We start from the raw sequence: 17,854 nt of genomic DNA on the forward strand, positions 1-17,854 counted from the left end.
TACGTAAACTTCCCATGTTCTTTCATAACTGTAACTATACCTATTTATACCACAAATGACCTAGGAAAAACGCTCTCATAACAGTGTTCCACACCAGCACCTGCTCCAGCGACAACCCCAATACAAACCCCCCCCCCCCCCCCCCCCGGATGCACCTGCCCCCAAGAAAACTACCCAACATAAAGGGGGTAAACTGCAAACAAACCCCCTCCCCCCAAATGGAAAACCAAAAACGAAAATTGCCATAGGGAGGGAGGGCGGGACAAAGCTACTGCTCGGACCCTCCCCAGCCAGCCGTCGTGTCACAAGCCACCAAAATGGTGGCCCGTGACCTAAGATGGCCGGCTAAATACCCCACCAGCCCAAAGATAGCCCACCCTAGCCCAAGGACCCAAACAGCCCAAGGGAGCCTCAGGCTGCCCCCTGGCCCAAACCCCCCACGAGGGGGGCAGGCCCCCTGGCCCAAACCCCCCACGAGGGGGGCAGGCCTCCTGGTGATCAGCCGCCCCCCCAAAAGCCCTATTCTATGGCATCCCTTGGAATTCCACTGTAGTAAAACCTGAGACCGACCGATCTAACCCAAGTCTCATACAAGTCCCAAAGTTCACATTCATAGGCTGGATTAAAATCCTCCATTATTTAAAGGGGGGTGAAGAGCACACAGTGGGAAGTAACATTGACAACCTTGTAATAATTAACCCCTTGAGACTCTTATTAATAAATGTCCCCAACCCACTATATTATAAATGCCACTTCCAAGTTTCTTCGAGGACGGGGCACAAGGATGGTAGAGTCGCATCCTGTGGGGTGAAAAATTATGATCACATGTTCTACTTCACCAACTCATATAGATTTGTAATAATAGTAAAGAGTAGGTGATCAGTACCAAGCCGTGTATATATAACAAATATGGACTCTTATCCAGTTTTGTTTTTGTTTTTAAACCATCTGCAAACTTGGCTCTTCACATCTTAATTTGGCTGCAGTAGCATTTCTGTTTCTGCCTTTGTGTTTTGTCTGCTCAGCGCCTTGACACCCTCGGGTATAAGTGCACTCTATAAATACTATCCTATCCTGTCCTGTCCTGTCCTATATTCAGCCGGCCAATAGGCCATGACAAAATTATAGACAGTAGCACGATGGCTAAAGCAGAACCAGCATCTGCACTTTGTCAATGCTCGTTGGCTGCCAGTACTGCCCCCCATCCCACTCTGCATATTCAGTTTAATTCAGAGGAGTTATCCCTGCTTTTGAGAACTCACATTTGAATTGGATTTTTAATAACTATTAAAATAGGTGTTTAAATCTATTTCTAGCTGGTCCCTTTCCGAAGATACAGTTTTTGTATTTGAAACCGCACACTAGACTTCCACTTTGGACAGACAGGCCTGCCAGAGTGAAAAAAATCTTTTAGAGAATGGTCACTGTAGGGATATAGTAACATAACCTTTATACACGACCACTGTTAAATACCACGCACCCTACTTTGAGGGCTGCAAGGCTAACAAAGTGGTGACTTACTAATATTTAAAAAGTAGGTTTTTACCCGTCAAAAGGGTTTATTTTGACAGGTCGCCGAGCATGTTTACATTGTAACAGTCAGGCTACTAAGGGTGGGAATGAAGCCATGTTTGCATTGCCACTGCTATGCCAATGGATGACATAACAGGCCCTGCAGTCCACTGGTGGCATTTAACTTCCAGGCCCTGTGTACACTTGGTACAACATTTACCAGGGATGTATAGGCAAGCTAAATACACCAATTAGGAATACGCCAATTTAACCATTTTTAAAAGGGGAGAATAAGCACTTTGCAACTGGTTAGCAGGGGCGAAGTGCACAGAGTTTTAAAGCCAGCAAACAAAATTAGGGTTCAGCAAAGGTGAAAAAAAGCAGGTTGACCATGCACAGTTTCCATGTCAGTTGCTGCTGAGGGAGAGGAGATTGGTCCATATCACCGTTCCGGGTTATCACTTTTCCATTCCTGGACTTTACTTTTACATATTGTTATCAGATGTGTTGGTGCAGCTGGCTCAATTAAAAAGAACCAACACTGCAACACACAGAATGCCTGGATGTGTAAAGTAAATTAAAGGAATGGACACCTGGGGCCCCAGTGACATGGAGCCATCTTGTCCCCCTACTCATGACCCCTGAGATCAGGAGTAGCAATGGCACTGCTAGGGGTACCAAAGGGTTGGCAGGCAAGCAGTGTAGTGAAGGATAGCAAAACACACAAGATTGATGGACGGAATGTTGCACATTGGCAAAACATTCACCCCCAGTCTCAGATCTGGGTTTAATCCATTGTTATTTTGCGCACCAAGCCACCCCAGTTCAGACATGGCCATATGCAAATCAGTCTTGACCCTGTGCCTCATGGGAACAGTCCAGCCCGAACTGCCAAGCCATGTCTTCCCTGAACCGGAATCAAGCATCCTAGGACTGGTTTCGGGGTTTCACCCCTCTTCAGCCAGGATAGCTTGACTCCAGTGGCATAGTGAGCACGGGACCCACGTCTGGGCATACCCTTCCGACATAGGGCGAACAGCAAAACACACAAGATAATGGACGGAATGTTGCACATTGCAAAACATTCACCCCCAGTCACAGATGTGGGTTTAATCCATTGTTATTTTGCTCACCACGCCACCCCAGTTCAGACATGGCCATATGCAAATAAGTATTGACCCTGTGCCTCATGGGAACAGTCCAGGCCGAACTGCCAAGCCCGGTCTTCAAGTAGTGGAGGATAACCATGACTTCCTGTTCTCCTTATTCACGCCAGTTCAGAATTGTCCTTCTAGTCTCTAACAGAAAGCAGGTACGAGGTCCTGTCCCCAACCAACAAGACATTGGATGAACAACTGCTGGAATATGCAAACCAGCCTAGCTCAGGATAGGCTGCACATGAGAGGGTTTGTCCTGGTGGACCTTTTAGAGTAACTCTTGAAAAATACTAAATACTTAATCACAAATTCTTCCCATTTTAGATTACGTACCGATTACATACACAAATGATAGAATCTATGCAATAAAATTGGCTTTTCATACTACATTTTCACAGAGCTGGTTACCATGTTTTAACGGACAACGTAACAAAATGATTTACTTGAGTTACCAAGCATTAAAGTAATCTGCTACCGTAATCTACCATAGAGAAGAGTTAAAGAGTTCCACTAAGTACACAATTGACACATGGCAGGTGTAGGAGAGTCACCAGAAATGTATGCAAGCCGTCTTTGAAGGAAGCATTTCTGGAGTAATAAAACCGGATGCCAAAATGATCTGCGGTCCAGGTAAAGTAACATTTTGCCACTGGAGCACTCCCCATCTAATAGGAAAAGGGGACATTGTGGACCGTCCCTCGTCATGTACTGCTACCTGGTGGTGGCACATTATTGGTACTGCTTAACTTCACCCTCCAGTCTAGAACAAAGTTCTTCACACTGTGAGGCAGGCACGCCTCTCTGGGGGTCCTTGGCTGTATCCCCAGTGGGGCGCAAATGCCTCTAAGTTTTTGTAAATTAAGATACATTAGAAGCACAACTTTGTTTATTTAGTGCTCTTTCAGGCTGTCGTCATGTACAAACAGCAGTTGCAGTGCATACAAAACAAAAAGCACAATAAGTGAGTTGCTGAACGACAATGGTGGGGTCAAAAGAATGACCAACGAGAAGGAAATATGCGGTCACTATTTTGTTGGGTTTTTCTCACCTCCAGGTAACTGCAGATAAAATAACACACTTCAGATGAAAAATAAATGCAGGTCCAACTAATCAGTGGCAAATTGACTTTTTACGTTGTGAACCCTCAGTTGGTTAATGCAATCACCGCAGGTGTTTGTGTTAGGCTGGAGAGTCACAGAATTGACTCCGGATTGGGGAAGTCAGGTACAGGGGCTTGTGCATTTATAGCGCTATGAGGTCCCAGCTTGCAACAGAAAGCAATGTGGATATGCAAGTCATTATGTTTAAACTATTTTACACACAGAATAAGATAGGCTGCTGCAGAACAATGTCGTGTTTTAGATAAAACAAGTGCTTTCAAAGTATATATTTAGAAATAGATAACCAAACTCTACCTAATCCAAGCATTTTTAAGAGAGACCATTAAAAGGACACTTTCTAAAACTCACTCTTATGACTCCTTTAAAAAAAGAATACATTTTTGTCATCATGAAATTTAAAGTGACTCCATCAAGTCAATGAAAGCCTATGCTGGGTCCCAAGCCACCTTTACATTTGGTGATTATCCAATTGCACACATTTCCGTATCTTTACGGTGGAAAGCACCACGTGAAGGACTATTTCTTCTTCAGCTCCCTGCCTCACCTTCGCCTTAACAGCACGAGCCCCCCCCCCCCCTCCTTCAAGGTCCTTATTAACCACCCTGGAATGTTTTTTTGTTTACAAAAAACAACAACAAAAAAAAACACTAAAACAAACTATCGGAAATCTTTTCCTGTCAAATTAAAATAAAACAAAAACAAAGAAAAATACATGGGCACATTGGTCCCCACAGTTCCTGCCCTCTTCGCCATACAGATGTTCTTTCAAGAGACTTGCGGGTGGCACGGAGGCCAGGAGGGTCGCATTCAGAAGCAGTCATGGTCGTCTTGACCTCTAGGGCTTCAGACTAGTGGTCCAAGAGAAAGAGGAAATGAGTGAGATCATGGATAGAGTCAATGACACGGTCCGTAGGAGGGCATCCTATCAGGGCGGGGGGCTCATTTTTTCAACTACAAACTGACAGACCTAGCTTTCTCAGAAAGAGGCCCTGAGGAAGGTGGCAAGATATAGGGGCTTTTTAAAGCCCGAGCCATCACTACCATTAGCACAGCAGTTGCAGTCGTACATATTCTAGTTTTTCCTGTTGAAACAGGTTTCTTTCAGGTAAACCGACCAGTGGATCCCTGACCAAGTTGACTCCCACTTCAACCACTGGTTCTGTATATGAAAATTTGCATTTTATCACCTTTTGTTTACACATAACTTGCAGAAGCTTCCATAGGGTCCTGAAGAAGGCCAACACACCTCTGTTGAGGGCATTAGGCTGAAACATGTCCAGCTATTTTTCAGTCTATGGCAGGTTGAATCCCCTCCCATTCTAGTTTGGTTTTTAATCCTGGTCCAGGGCACCTTAATGAAGTCTATTTCATACCCTGGAGCTAGTTTTATCTCACATTTACTTTGCTCTGCACCCCAAATCACACTCAGTTCATCTAATGTATTTAGTATACCTCTTCTTACTAAAAAAAACATCCCGAGCTCCTCCCTCTCAGACAGAGGGCTGTAGCCAGCATTATGACTAGGTTCATAATGTGAGGTGGTTACCCTATTACAAAGCATGCCACCTTCGGGTGGGTGAGGGAAAACGTCCTTTACAAAAGGACACTCAGGTAGCACTCTTCCTTCTCTTATAGACCCAGGGGGTTTTCTTTTGTGTTAGCAGTGGCACAAAGACCAAAAGCGTGAGGCCCAATATTTGTTTTACAAAAAAAAAAAATGGAGTGGCTCCATTTTCCTGGCTTGCATTAGGGACCGGGTCACCCTTTTTGGCACAGGGCCTAAACAATGTGGGTGTGGGCAGATGTGGGGCTTTTTCCCCCCTTTTCTTTTTTTACACAAAGCAGCAGACCACCTACTGTGTCCCGCAGGCCTAGAAGTGATGATCTGTGGAGTGGGCAGAGGAAGCCTGCCTTGTGTGACTGCAGGGATCTCTGGGTCAGTGGCACGGTGGCCCTGGGTTGTGAGGGGATTCCATTAGGGCCCAGTGCAGACTTTATTTATTTTTAAAGTTTTATATAGCGCTAGCTTGACCCGTAGGTATGAGAGCGCTTTACATACATACTGTAAAGAAAAACAGACGGAAATTGCATTACATAGTCATTACATAGACTTGCTGTGCCAGTGTCACTTTGGGCCTCCCCCAATGACCAAGGGAAGGGAATATTGAAGCAGAGGGGGCACCTTAGCTTGGGCTTCAGAGAGTGACAGAGGCGAGATCGGGCCTATGTTTTTAATTAAGAGCAGAAGGGACTGCCTGATTCGGAAGTCTGTAGCAATCATGAGTGAAGCAAGTCACGTGACCCTGGGGCCCAGGGGCCTGAGGGGTACACTGCAGAAACATTGACACCACTGAAGATTCCAGCTGGTTGGGGACAGAAAACACGACTAATTCGACGTCCAGCAGGCACTTGATTCTGCACCTGTTGGAAGCCCCCTCCCTTTCCCTCTAGGGGCAGGTCTGTCTTTGTTCAGCCAGTGTTTTCAGGGCCTGTGTTTGTTCAGCCAGTGTTTCCAGGCCCTGTGAGGATGTGGTGCCCAAAAGCAAACAAACACCAGAGGAATGTCGTGTGAAAACACACGAACGTGCCCTGTACAGACTTGTGTGACAAAACACGTGTAGGCCTTGTTTTCACAAGGGCGGTAGAACACGGTGTCCAGTTTTACACACACTAATAGCCTTTAAGCCTGGAGTTTCTAATCCAAACAAAACCGCACTGTGTGGTCCTCACATGCGCGTAAATGTGGGCTGTGGAAATGTATGCACTCTTCTGACATCATAATGGTGGACAAAGGACGCCGATGTACCCGGTAGTGATGTCACAACAGGGGAGCAGGTACTCAGTCCTCGAATTTCTCCGTACATAAAATGGCAGCAAACCGGTTTCCATCTCGAGCAAGGTCACCTACGGTGCTACCAATCGCAGTACAACTAGCTGCACAGATAACTTTCTCTCAGTAGCAACTATTCTAGTAATGAGAGAAACATTACTAGTAGCACATGGATAATGTGCGCTACAGCATGTATGCCCCATTGCCCTGCCAGTGATGTGGCTCAAAAATGCAGGTTATGTGGAAAAGGTGAACTAATAAAAGTGTAATCACGAATTTTAGTACCGGGCATATGTCAACTTTCACATTAACATAGTGTGGCCTAACTTGACAGATCACTAGTACAAATAGTCCTTGTAAGGCAGACAGACTGATGCCTATTTAATGAGACCTTACTGGTGTTTTAGCCCTGCTCTGGTTTAATCGATTCGTTAGTAACTTTTGATATGAAAAAAACGCAAGAGATAAAACATAATGCGCAAAGAATATCCCATTATTTCCAATTTTTGATGCGAAATCTTATAACCCACTGGAGGTTTTTTCTTTGCAAGGCTTGGGGCCTTCTCACACTTATTGATAACCTATATAATGTAGGCCACATTTGCATTTTTGCTATAGAAACGTGCCCAGGCTAACACAATCTTTTGCAATAACAATGTGTACCTTATAAACTAATTAAAAAGGAGATGTTCTAAAAGAATGAATCATTCTCGATACCTGTAAATGTGTGATTCTCCTATTAAAAGCAAACAGTTTCTTCTATACACAGAACAACAAGCATTGGTCTATGACTTTTTACTTATTGGCTTTTCTGATGCTTTTAGGCAGAGCCACTGGAATTATGCGGTAGGAGATGGCCAGATGTATGGCAAGAAAACGTAAATTATGTGGCATAACGCAGCACATTTTGTAATAGTATCACTATATATTTTTTTTTACTTGGTAACACTCTGACCATTGGTTGGCACTCTCGTTAATAACAGTATAACACCCAAACATAACACTAAGCAACAGAAAGGTGACCAGTCCAGCTTTGCAAAGGACTTTGTACTATGCAGCAACTCGTGTCATCGCATTTTAGTAACTATTGAACCGTTTGCGCTAGAAACTTTTTTTTGTTAAAATCTTCAGATTATGTGGTAGATGGATTATGTGGCAAATCCATAATTATGCAAAAATCGCGGAATTGCATAATTCCAGTGGCCTTGCAACGAGATGATGCTTTTATGTACATAGCGTAGACAAAAAAAGCGTGATGATGAAAACGCACTTGGACTTGTGCACGTTGTGACAATGCTGGCGGCCACATCGTTCTGCAGGTGCATGAACGCATTCCTCACCATGCTTGTTAGCCTAGGAATTATGTGGTTACTACTCAGAAGATACGCATATAACACAAAATAAAGTTTGCTGGCAGCGTATTGTCACTTCTGCCCCCAGCTCCATACTCCCACCCAAAAAGTTAAAAATAAAGCGTTTAATGGAAGGACCTTGAGGGGTGCAGGAATACCGGGTGAGGGCCAGAAACTGGGAGTAGGCAGGAGAAAGCAATGGCTAGCTTTAGGCCACGAGGGTTGGGAAAATGCTAATAGAAGCTGGGGATGGAGGAGGCAACGTGGAGCATGAAGGATGAAAGGTGAGAGTTTAAAAGAAACAGCAGCACATAAGGCCCAGAGCAGGAGGGGAAAGGAAGGAGCGATTGGGAGTTGGCTGGCAGTGGCTTAACACAAAACGTGGCCCGCCACCAGCAGAATGTGATGTGGGGTCCAGAGTCTACCATATTTCACAGATATTCATTGGGCTTGGGCTGAATGCGGCTCCCGTTGAAGGGTTGGGGGGGGGGGGGGGGGCTTGCACCACAGGCTATGGTTTGTACTGCACGTAGATTACATGCAGAAAAGTTTCTAAGTTTCACTATACACATTTTCTTGCACCTAAATGTTTTGAGTTTTTCAGAAAACTGTTTGACTCTTATTTGTCTTCATTTTGTTTTCTGAAGCTGGTTTACAAACCCTTGCATTGTCCTGAGGAGGCCACGACTTATCAGGCCGAAACGCGTCGAATAAATAGATTGAGAAGCCAGTTGCAAAGATTTTTAATGGACAATTTGCTTGTGGACCGGTGCTTACAGTCAACTAGATTCTTTACACGTAAATTAAATAGACTGTCTCAGCTTGAGTGGACTGACTCATAATGCGAAATTGCTTAATGACAGTCTTTTGATGCAACTGTAAGACATGAGAGGATGGTGTATAATCTTTTACAAATGTTTTTGAGATTTATTTTTAAGGATGTAAAATAAATTCTGTTTGATGCATCTGTTCTATTCTCACTAGATTTTGTAATTATATGAGGTGCGCAATAGGAGATATCCATTTAGAAAGATTCAAACAATGTATGAAAAATTGTTGGAACATATCCAATAACTATTGAGGCTTTATTGTCCATGGAAAGTTGAGATGAACCAGTCCCGCTAAAGCCTTTTCTTTTTATTTTGCATATGGATAGTCCAAGCTCTAGAGGATGACATGGGCACTCCACCATGTTTTTTGTATACCTGGCCAATTGCGAGGCAGAAAATAAGCGTGACAATGGAGCCAATGAAAAGTAAGCAGTGGGCGGGCTCCAAGCTCCTTGTAAAAAGCAATGTCTCGCAAGTGAGAGTGCATGCGCTGTCATAGGCGAGACCGAATAGGGCCTTGGGTGATTTGTTTGGCAGGAGAGTGGAAGTATAGGGGTTTGATGTAAAGTATAGTTTAAGAACGTTTGTGTGCTTATGGCCAAAGGTGTGGAGGATGTGTTGAATACCATCCTGCCTCCTCAATAAGTAACTTTCCTATAACCCTAAAAGCCTCTCTCAGGGTTTTCCCACTGCCATAATCAGGCGCCCTGTCGGCCTCATTGCAGACGTGAGCATTCTACCCAGCTCCGGCCTTCCTTTGCATTCTGGAGCCTGTAGTGCAGCGTGTTGAATGATTAAAGCAAACCCACACGCTTCAGAATTGGAGTTAAAAAGGGAGAATGTTGTGGAGACATACATAAAATATCTGGCAAGCACAAATTGAGTAGTTCGCAGACTAAACAACAAATCAACATTTTGATCTTAACTGCATACAGGAGTTCCACCTTTTTAGGTCAAGTCGGGGCAGCGCGTGCGCTGCTCTGCGAGGCATGCTGTATTCAAGTATGGACTTCAAGCTCCACCCACATTTTTCTTTGGCTTGTGTCATTGTCCTTTGGAAACTGTGGCTTTTCATTGGCCAATAGGCTTAGCAGTCCCTACCGCCTTGTTTCATTTTGTAACCTCCCATCAGGACACCCACTGTTACATGTGTTGTTACTCAGTAGGCTTTAATTACAGCCACCGAGCACTATTTGATTAAATGTTTTTCTCCTTCTGCCAACACTTTTTTTTCATAGCATGCCACGCTGATGCAGTGGTGGTCGTGCCTCTGGTTTATCATTTGTGGCCCGAATGCGGATGCATGTATTTCTTTAATTATTTTTTAACTTTTTTTTTTTTTACAAGCGCCCCATACGGCGATATCACTTTAATGTTGGCCACGCCCCTTTCTTCAGACAAGCCGCATCTAAAGAAAGTTGTGCAGCAGATATTAAAGTGAAACCGCGGCATGGGGCCCTTTTACAAAAAAAAGCATATGTCTCTCAACTTGAGCCTTTTTTTTGTAAAAGCACCTCATTAACGTGAAAGCGAGGCATGGGTCGCTTTTCCTAAAATTCCCTTTGCAATGCAATAGGTCTCGCATTTGCCAGAGTTTAAGCTATTGCCATTTACAATGCCAATAGCTCAAACTCCTGTAAATGCAAGAACTATTGCATTGCAAAAGCTTGTTTGATTACGCAGTGTGGCGTGGGAAGGGTGCCATGGGCCCTAGTGGAATAGCCCTCCCCCCCCCCCCCCCCCGCCGGGTTGTGTAGTAAAGTACAGTAATAACAGTGGGCAGCGATGCCACTGCACAGTCCTAATTTGCATACCGGGCGGCAGGTCCTTTTCTGTGCTTTCTCCACGGTGTTGGAATGCTGGGAGACTCCCACCCGAAGAACCGTAGCTTTCAAAAGAAGTTCGAGTGCCGACTGTCAGTCTGTTCTCGAAAGATTAGCGGTGTTATGGTTTCTATATAGCGCCAAGAGGCGCAATAGAGCGCACAAGAAAGAGTAAAGGCACAACAAATGTTAAAAAAAGGGGGAGGGGGGATGAAAGAGAAGTGTTTAGTATGGACCGTAGATTTTTACCTGACACGTTAGAGGAAACGGCGTGCTTTGTTAAAAAACACGTATCTTTCTGGTACAAAAAATGTAATTTGGTTTACTTACCAAAGTCGGTCTGCACGTCTTTTTTCAGTCCGCACAGCATGTTCCGTGTGTGACTGCCCGTCAAGGAGACATCCGCGGGCTTCAGCAGCAGTGCACCTGCCGCCGTCTATATGGGGGGCCACCCCCTCTTTATCCAGACAGCTGGAAACCCCAACAGCGCGCGCTCCGGTCCCTAAACACTGCAGTCAGTTAAACCCGTGACCACGCGGTGCACGGCTGAGTGTGCACGCCACACATCCAGTGCACGCCACACATCGAGTGCACCACGGAGTCCGAGAGAGACCACAGGAAACTCTCCGTTAAACTCTGCAGCATGTTAAGCCACAGACCGCGCTGTACACGCAGAGTAAACTTTCCAGTCAGTAAGTGAGCACAGCACACGCAGCGCCACCCCGACTCCGCAGCCAGCGCCCAGGGTCCTCAGACGAGTGTGCACGGTGACCGCAGACCATGTGCACTGCGCAGTCCGAGAGTGTCCAGGGCACGCGCCGCGCCCCCAAACTCTGCAGGCAGCGACCTGGGTCCACAGCAGAGTGCACACTGAGAACTCCGTGCAGTCAGAGACCACAGCAACCTCCTGGATCCAGCGTGCAGTGCAGATAGCTGATCCAGCGGCCAGAGTCCCAAGCTGTGTACAATGAGGGCGCACAGAACAGTCCAGTCCGAGAGAGACCAGCCGCTCACTCCGCACACCGCGCAGACAGTTGGGCCGTGTGCACAGCACTGCCAGACAGTGCACACAGGAGATTGTATGCGACCAATGAGCTGCGATACGTCACAGCCCGCGGCACATCCAGGGCTGTGCACAGAGGAGGCGGGGGACCTCAAGTTTGTATCCTGTGGGCAGCGGACAGAGCACACAGCACATAGAAGGCTCCTCTATACGATGCCGGAGACCATCACCGTGCACATGCGTCCACAGTGCACAGAGTCTAAACACCCTACTGAGCGGATGAGGCCAGTGCAGTGTACGCAGACCACACCTCAGCTCCGGAAGAGGCCAGTGCAGTGTGCCCAGACCCCACAGTACAGCACAGGGAGAGGCAAGTTCAATGTGCACAGAGCACACGGCGCGCCTCAGTGTGGAGCGTGGTCAGTGCGCCGGGAATCCCACTCCGGGGTGCATCAAGAACTCCTGCGCCCCATCTCAGTGGTCGCACACAGACAGATGTCCCCCTTTGAAAGGTCCAGTGGGCCGCGCCTCTTTTACGCACTCTTTATTTTCATTCTTAAAATGAGCGGGCTCGGTTTCACCGCCCGCGAGTTCCCCGTATGACCAGCCGGCCAGCTGCACGGCTCCGGATAAATATAACTGACTGGAGGGGAAGGGGGTTGTAGGAGGCGGGAGGGGCTCAGGGGAGACCCCCACCCCGCAGTGCCCCGATACCCGGTTTCCTTGCCACCTTGGATCAGTCGGGTTCCACACGTGCAGGCAACAGCGGACCCCCGCTTCGTTTCGCCCCCCCCCCCTCCCCCTCTGCCTCCCCCGGGACAAGACTTGCGCATGAACTTCCTGATCCGACGGGCTGTGGACCGGGGGCAGGAGAGGGCTTCGCTCCTGTCCCTTCCCGGCCCCTCCTCCGCTCACACACACTGGCAGACCTCGAAGCCGCAAGTGCCACTCGCCCCCCACCCCTCCATGGTATCCCAGGCACTCAGTCGACTCGTCAGCAGCCCCCAGTGGGGAGGCGCAGACCCCGGCCTGCGTGGAATGAAAGCTTCTCATTCCAGCCATCCTTGCACAGCCCCACCTGCCAGGCTTCCATGCCAACTATCTGGATAAAAGCGGCAAAAACATCTGGTCTCTGAACTCCAATGTTAAATTAGCTGGTACCCCCATGTGGCTGGTTGGTACCCAGGTCACTAAAAAAAAACGCCATTCTTTTAATACATTTATTTATGAGCAGTTCTTAAAAAGCACAAGTATAAGCAAAGCATACAGTTATGCACCTTTAATTCTTGTGGTATCAGAGGTCGAAGTGCATTAAAATTATTTGATATTAATCTTTGATTATACATTACAATCATAAAAGATAGAAACTTTAAAAAGAGACCTATAAAAACATTAAAAACCATTATTGAACACAGACCAATACATTTCATTCAAATAGGACAATTCATGAGCATATAAGAACTATATAAAATCAACGGCCCAGCCGAACATACACCATTATTTTGTTCCAATGTAAGGCACCTTTTAGGCAACCAATAACTGCGAACTGTCATGCTAGTGGAAAGGGGGCGGGGCAAGTGAGCGTGGGGGAGGGATCAAAGGCGTGGCAAACAAACAAAATATTCAGACACTTTTTGGGGTCTCAATTTCAGGTAACTACATATAAAAAAACGCACAGCCTAAACGAAAATGTTAATCAGTGTAAAATGCACGGTCGCACATTTTTAAACCTATTATTTAATGCACCGCATCAGAGAGCCACAGAACTGAATCCTGGTTGGTGCAGTGGGGAATAGTGACTTGTGCATATTTCGTGCTTGGAGGTCCCAGTCGGTGACAGAAAGCACTGTGAACACGCAAGTCATTATTTGAAACTTGCGTTACACACAGTATTAGATAGGCTGCTACAAATGCACTAAAATGTTTCAGATTTAAAAAAAAGTGCTTCGAGAACAGATTTTAGTAATACTCAGTCTCTACCTAGTGCAAGTTATTTTTAATAACTACCTTTTCAAAGCACACACGTCACAGCGTTGCTGGTAGCGTCCTTACAATACTGCTCCAAAAGAATAAATCTGTGTCATCAGGTAGCTTCAAGTGATTCCATCAATTAAAGCCGATACCACTTCCAAGCACCGTTTTAATTTGCAGATTGGTCAGTTGCGCGCGCACCTTTACATTTCTTTCAGGCAGCAGGCACCCTGGCAGGAAGGCTTGTTTAGCTGCCTGCCCCTCCCTCAGTTTCACAGCACAGGAGATTCCCTGCCTAACACTTCAGCAGAAGATTTTCAACTCTCGGAATTTACCATCCCGGGATGGTTTTCTTTTCCCAAAAAGTAAAGGAACTGTCTTTTTAAAAATTAAAATATGGGTACATGCGGTGGCTCCCCTGCTATGGCAGAGGAACGTCGACCCCCGGCAGCAGTATCAAAACGTGAAAAACAAAACGATAATAAAACATGTTTATTATCGCTTTATTTTTCCTGCGAGTGCAGTCTTGGAGGCGGTCCATCGCAATGGCTGTCACAGAGAGGGAGCGGGGGGCCCTACTATCAGTGCGCGTGTTGGTTTGACTGGCAGTCTTAAGACCGTAAAACACAACATGCGCACTGACTGGTCTCCAACCCGGGCCGTGGTGCCGGGTTGGAGACAGCAGGCACAGGCTCCCATGCAGTCTTGGAGGCGGGGCCATCGCAATGGCTGTCACAGAGAGGGAGTGGGGGGCCCTACTATCAGTGCGCGTGTTGGTTTGACTGGCAGTCTTAAGACCGTAAAACACAACATGCGCACTGACTGGTCTCCAACCCAAGCTGTGGTGCCGGGTTGGAGACAGCAGGCGTAGGCTCCCACCGTCTCTGGGAGCGCAAATAGAGGGTGCTCAGGCCAATCCTGATGCCGCTCTCAGCAGCATGATAGCAGCGTCTAGATTGGCCCAGAGGAGTGTCTGGGAGTCTGTGCCCGCACTGCAGCCAGAGAGGAGCAGAAGAGCGGCGATGTGGCAGGCAAGTTATTTGTTTGTGTGTTGTGTTATGTCACACCCCCCCCCGCCCCGCCGCCCCGCTACTTTAGTTTGAGACCGACCGCTACTGGTCGTGCTGCTCAGATCCCCCCCTACTAGCTGGTCTCAGAATTTTGTCTGTGCAAATGATTGCTCATTCTTTGGTATTATGTTGCAGCCAATGGCTTCCATTAATGGTGAAATACCATTAAACCAGATGATAATATCATGCTTTTCACAGCACTAAGTAGTACAAAACTGCCTGTGGTGGATAGTAAGAAATACGTGCCGGAACCGAGCACCAGCAAACACTGGCACAAATTGAGCAGTGCACTTGCAGCTAAATGTTATCATTGGAGCATAGGGACAACGCGAATGTTCGGAATGTGAGAAACCTCTGTTTGGTGCACTGGTGTTTTTTAAGCTATTTTTTAAAGCAGAAAATGTGTCCTCACCTCGGCCAGCTTTAGCGCTGGTGGTACCTACTGAGGCAAACGTTTTTTCCCATCCCCCTCCCCATGACAACTTTTTCCACTGATTCCCTCACTACCACTCCCCAACAGTGTCCCTTATCTCTCCATTGCCCCCTCACATGCATTTGCTTCAGTGCTACCCATACCACTGTAGTGTTTCAGAGCAAATTATACAGAGGTAAAGAATCCTATGTATGTAAATCAGTCTTTGTTTAGATCTAAATGACTTGACACTTGCAAAGTTTCTTGGAAGGATAAGGACAGACTACATCTGTGTCAAAAGCAGACATAATGCTTTTGCAGAAATACAGACAATGGAGTCAAGGCCTCTTTGGAATGGAGTCGGGCCTTATATGGTAAAGTCAATAGGGAATGTAACATAAAACAGTGAGGATTACAAGTTATAGGAATCAAATGTCATCCATGCTAGTAGGCAGCATATTTTAAGAGTATTTGGTCCGGAGAAGCACAAACTCAGGAATTAAAATGCACCACAGTTGTTGGGTTGACTTTACTTGGGAGTATGCATTTCTACCCCAAGAAACCCTTTTTAGCAACATTAGGAAAATGAGAGACTGAGGAAAAAACAATGTTCTAACCTATACCATGAGGTTTGCAAGCAGCTCTTTGATTTCATTTCATGGCTCGGAGTGCTATATTAGGATTAACATTTATGAAATACAAGCAACAAAGGGATCTGTGACAAAAGCAGTAACCCACTGAGCTACCCACACAAAATACAGTTATGTGTTCTGCATGGTACATGTTCTTTGTAGTAGACCTATTAACCTGCTACTTTGAGTCAAAGCTGCCACTACACAAAAGTCTGAACTCTCTCCAGGAGAAAAGTTAATCACCAGAGTTATCTTGCCATTTTTATTATTGCCTGAAAACAGCTGGGCACACAAGGAACTCTGCAGCAGGTGCTTTTAAACCAATAAGTTATTTCTAAACACCGCACTCCATGAGTTCAGCGCCAGGTGCATCTGCACCAATCTCACCTCCCTAAAGCAAGGCCTGTTCCTAAAGAACAAATGGAGTTGAGGACATATTTTGTGCTAACATGGAGCTAAATGCCAATTTTGCATTTAGTATATTTAAAAAAAAAAAGAATTAAAAATAATTATACAAAATCAAATAACACATTCTGCACACCCCTAGCAATAATCCTAAAAAAAAAAAAAAATCTCTCCCCATTCTAACAAGACTATTAACACACTTTGGAACAATTTCTGGATACCAAGTCAATCACCAAAAGACGGAGATTATGCATTGAAATATGGACCTACCACCAGCAGGAACCAAAAACAGAATCATATACCTGGGGATAGAAGTTTTAAAAAACAGACGAAAATTGCTCAAGTAAACCTGAACTTAAAAGTAAAAGAAATGCGGAAGTTATTAATATCATGGAGCTGCTGGCCTCTTTCCTTCTTGGGGAGATCCAACGTTATTAAAATGGCTATTTTGCCAAAGTTTACCTTTTTATTCAACACTATTCCATTAGAGTTTAAGTCCCAAAGGATAAAAAAGATTCAAAGTGAAATCAATGGTTTTATATGGGCCTCTAAAGGAGTAAGAATAGCGTGGAAAAAGTTACGCCAGAGGAAACATTGAGGTGTTATAGCAAGCCCAGACCTTCTGACCTATTACAGAGCCTTTCAATTTAAAAATATAAGAATTCTTTTTAGATCTCATGACTGTTACTCTTCCTACTGGAAAGTTGCTACCGATGAGGACCACTGTCTTTACAAATTTGGGCACCCGAAATATTTTTTAAAAAAAGTTAAATTAAAGGTATTGGGATCAGCCTTCAAGTTATGGTATGAAATAAGAAGAGCATGGAAGATTCCATACTACAGTCAACTAGCACCCATATGGGGATCGCCTGGAACCCCTGAATGCTGAAAAGACTCTTTAGCAGGACCACTGAAGGAAGCAGGAATTACAAAATGGAAACTATCCAGGTTCAAATATTATCAGCTGTCGAGGTGGTCAAAGGATCAAGAGAAAAACCTAGATACCACTGAAAAATTGGAAAAAGATACAAACTGAACCATCAAGAAAGGAGATATCGAAGTGGTACTGGTATTTGACTCAGACAGAAGATGATGAATTTACAACTCCAAGTAATGTATGAAAAATTATTTTCCCAGCTCAAGATTTGCAACAGCAATGGTAAGTATCCTGCACTTTTCTATGGCATATTATAATTTCTGCACCCCTTAGGAAAAATCATTTTTTTACTTTACACAGGTCATATAGGCCACCGGAAAAGCTATCCAAAATGAATAATCAGGTGATGAAAAAAATAGTCCAAAATGTGGGAAACCAAAAGCGAATGATATTCATATGTTCCAATTGTGTCCTCACCTTGATATCTGTTGGGAAGAAGTGGGTAAGAGCATTGATAACGTTTTAGAAACAGACATTAAGGGAAGCACTTTTACCGTTATGTTTGGCACATTGGACAGTAACGACTCCAATATTGTATTAGGTAAAAAACAAAAGTACTTATTGCTTGTTTTAATTTTATTAGCTAGATGTGAGATTTCTGTAAATTGGATTCTTGCAACTCCTCCTAAGGTGGCAGATTGGATTTGCTCTGTAGAAAAGGTCAGGAAATTAGACAAGTCCAGAGGGAAGAGTAAAAGGACCAGGCACTGGGAACTTTGGGAGAGGAACATGAGGTAGGATAGGGAGGGATGTCCGATGATTTCACTTCATGCCATCTAACAAATTCGAGGGAACCATC

The 17,854-nt window shown here is 45.3% G+C and overlaps 1 protein-coding gene across 6 annotated transcripts in view; it reads right to left on the reverse strand.

Annotated features, from left to right (window-relative positions):
- Positions 1–17,854, reverse strand: part of GRIP2 (glutamate receptor interacting protein 2) — a 687,757-nt gene that overhangs the window by 352,879 nt on the left and 317,024 nt on the right. The window contains exon 1 of one of the 6 annotated variants that reach the window (XM_085624447.1): positions 10,956–11,589. The exons of the other annotated variants lie outside the window; for them this stretch is intronic. Coding sequence (XP_085480573.1) covers positions 10,956–10,995 — 40 coding nt within the window. The 5' untranslated portion in view covers positions 10,996–11,589. Of the gene's footprint in view, positions 1–10,955; positions 11,590–17,854 lie in introns of those variants that run through there. 6 annotated transcript variants of the gene reach the window in all.

The sequence above is a fragment of the Triturus cristatus genome, chromosome 9 (assembly GCF_964204655.1).
Source record: "Triturus cristatus chromosome 9, aTriCri1.1, whole genome shotgun sequence".
Classification (NCBI taxonomy): Eukaryota; Metazoa; Chordata; class Amphibia; order Caudata; family Salamandridae; genus Triturus; species Triturus cristatus.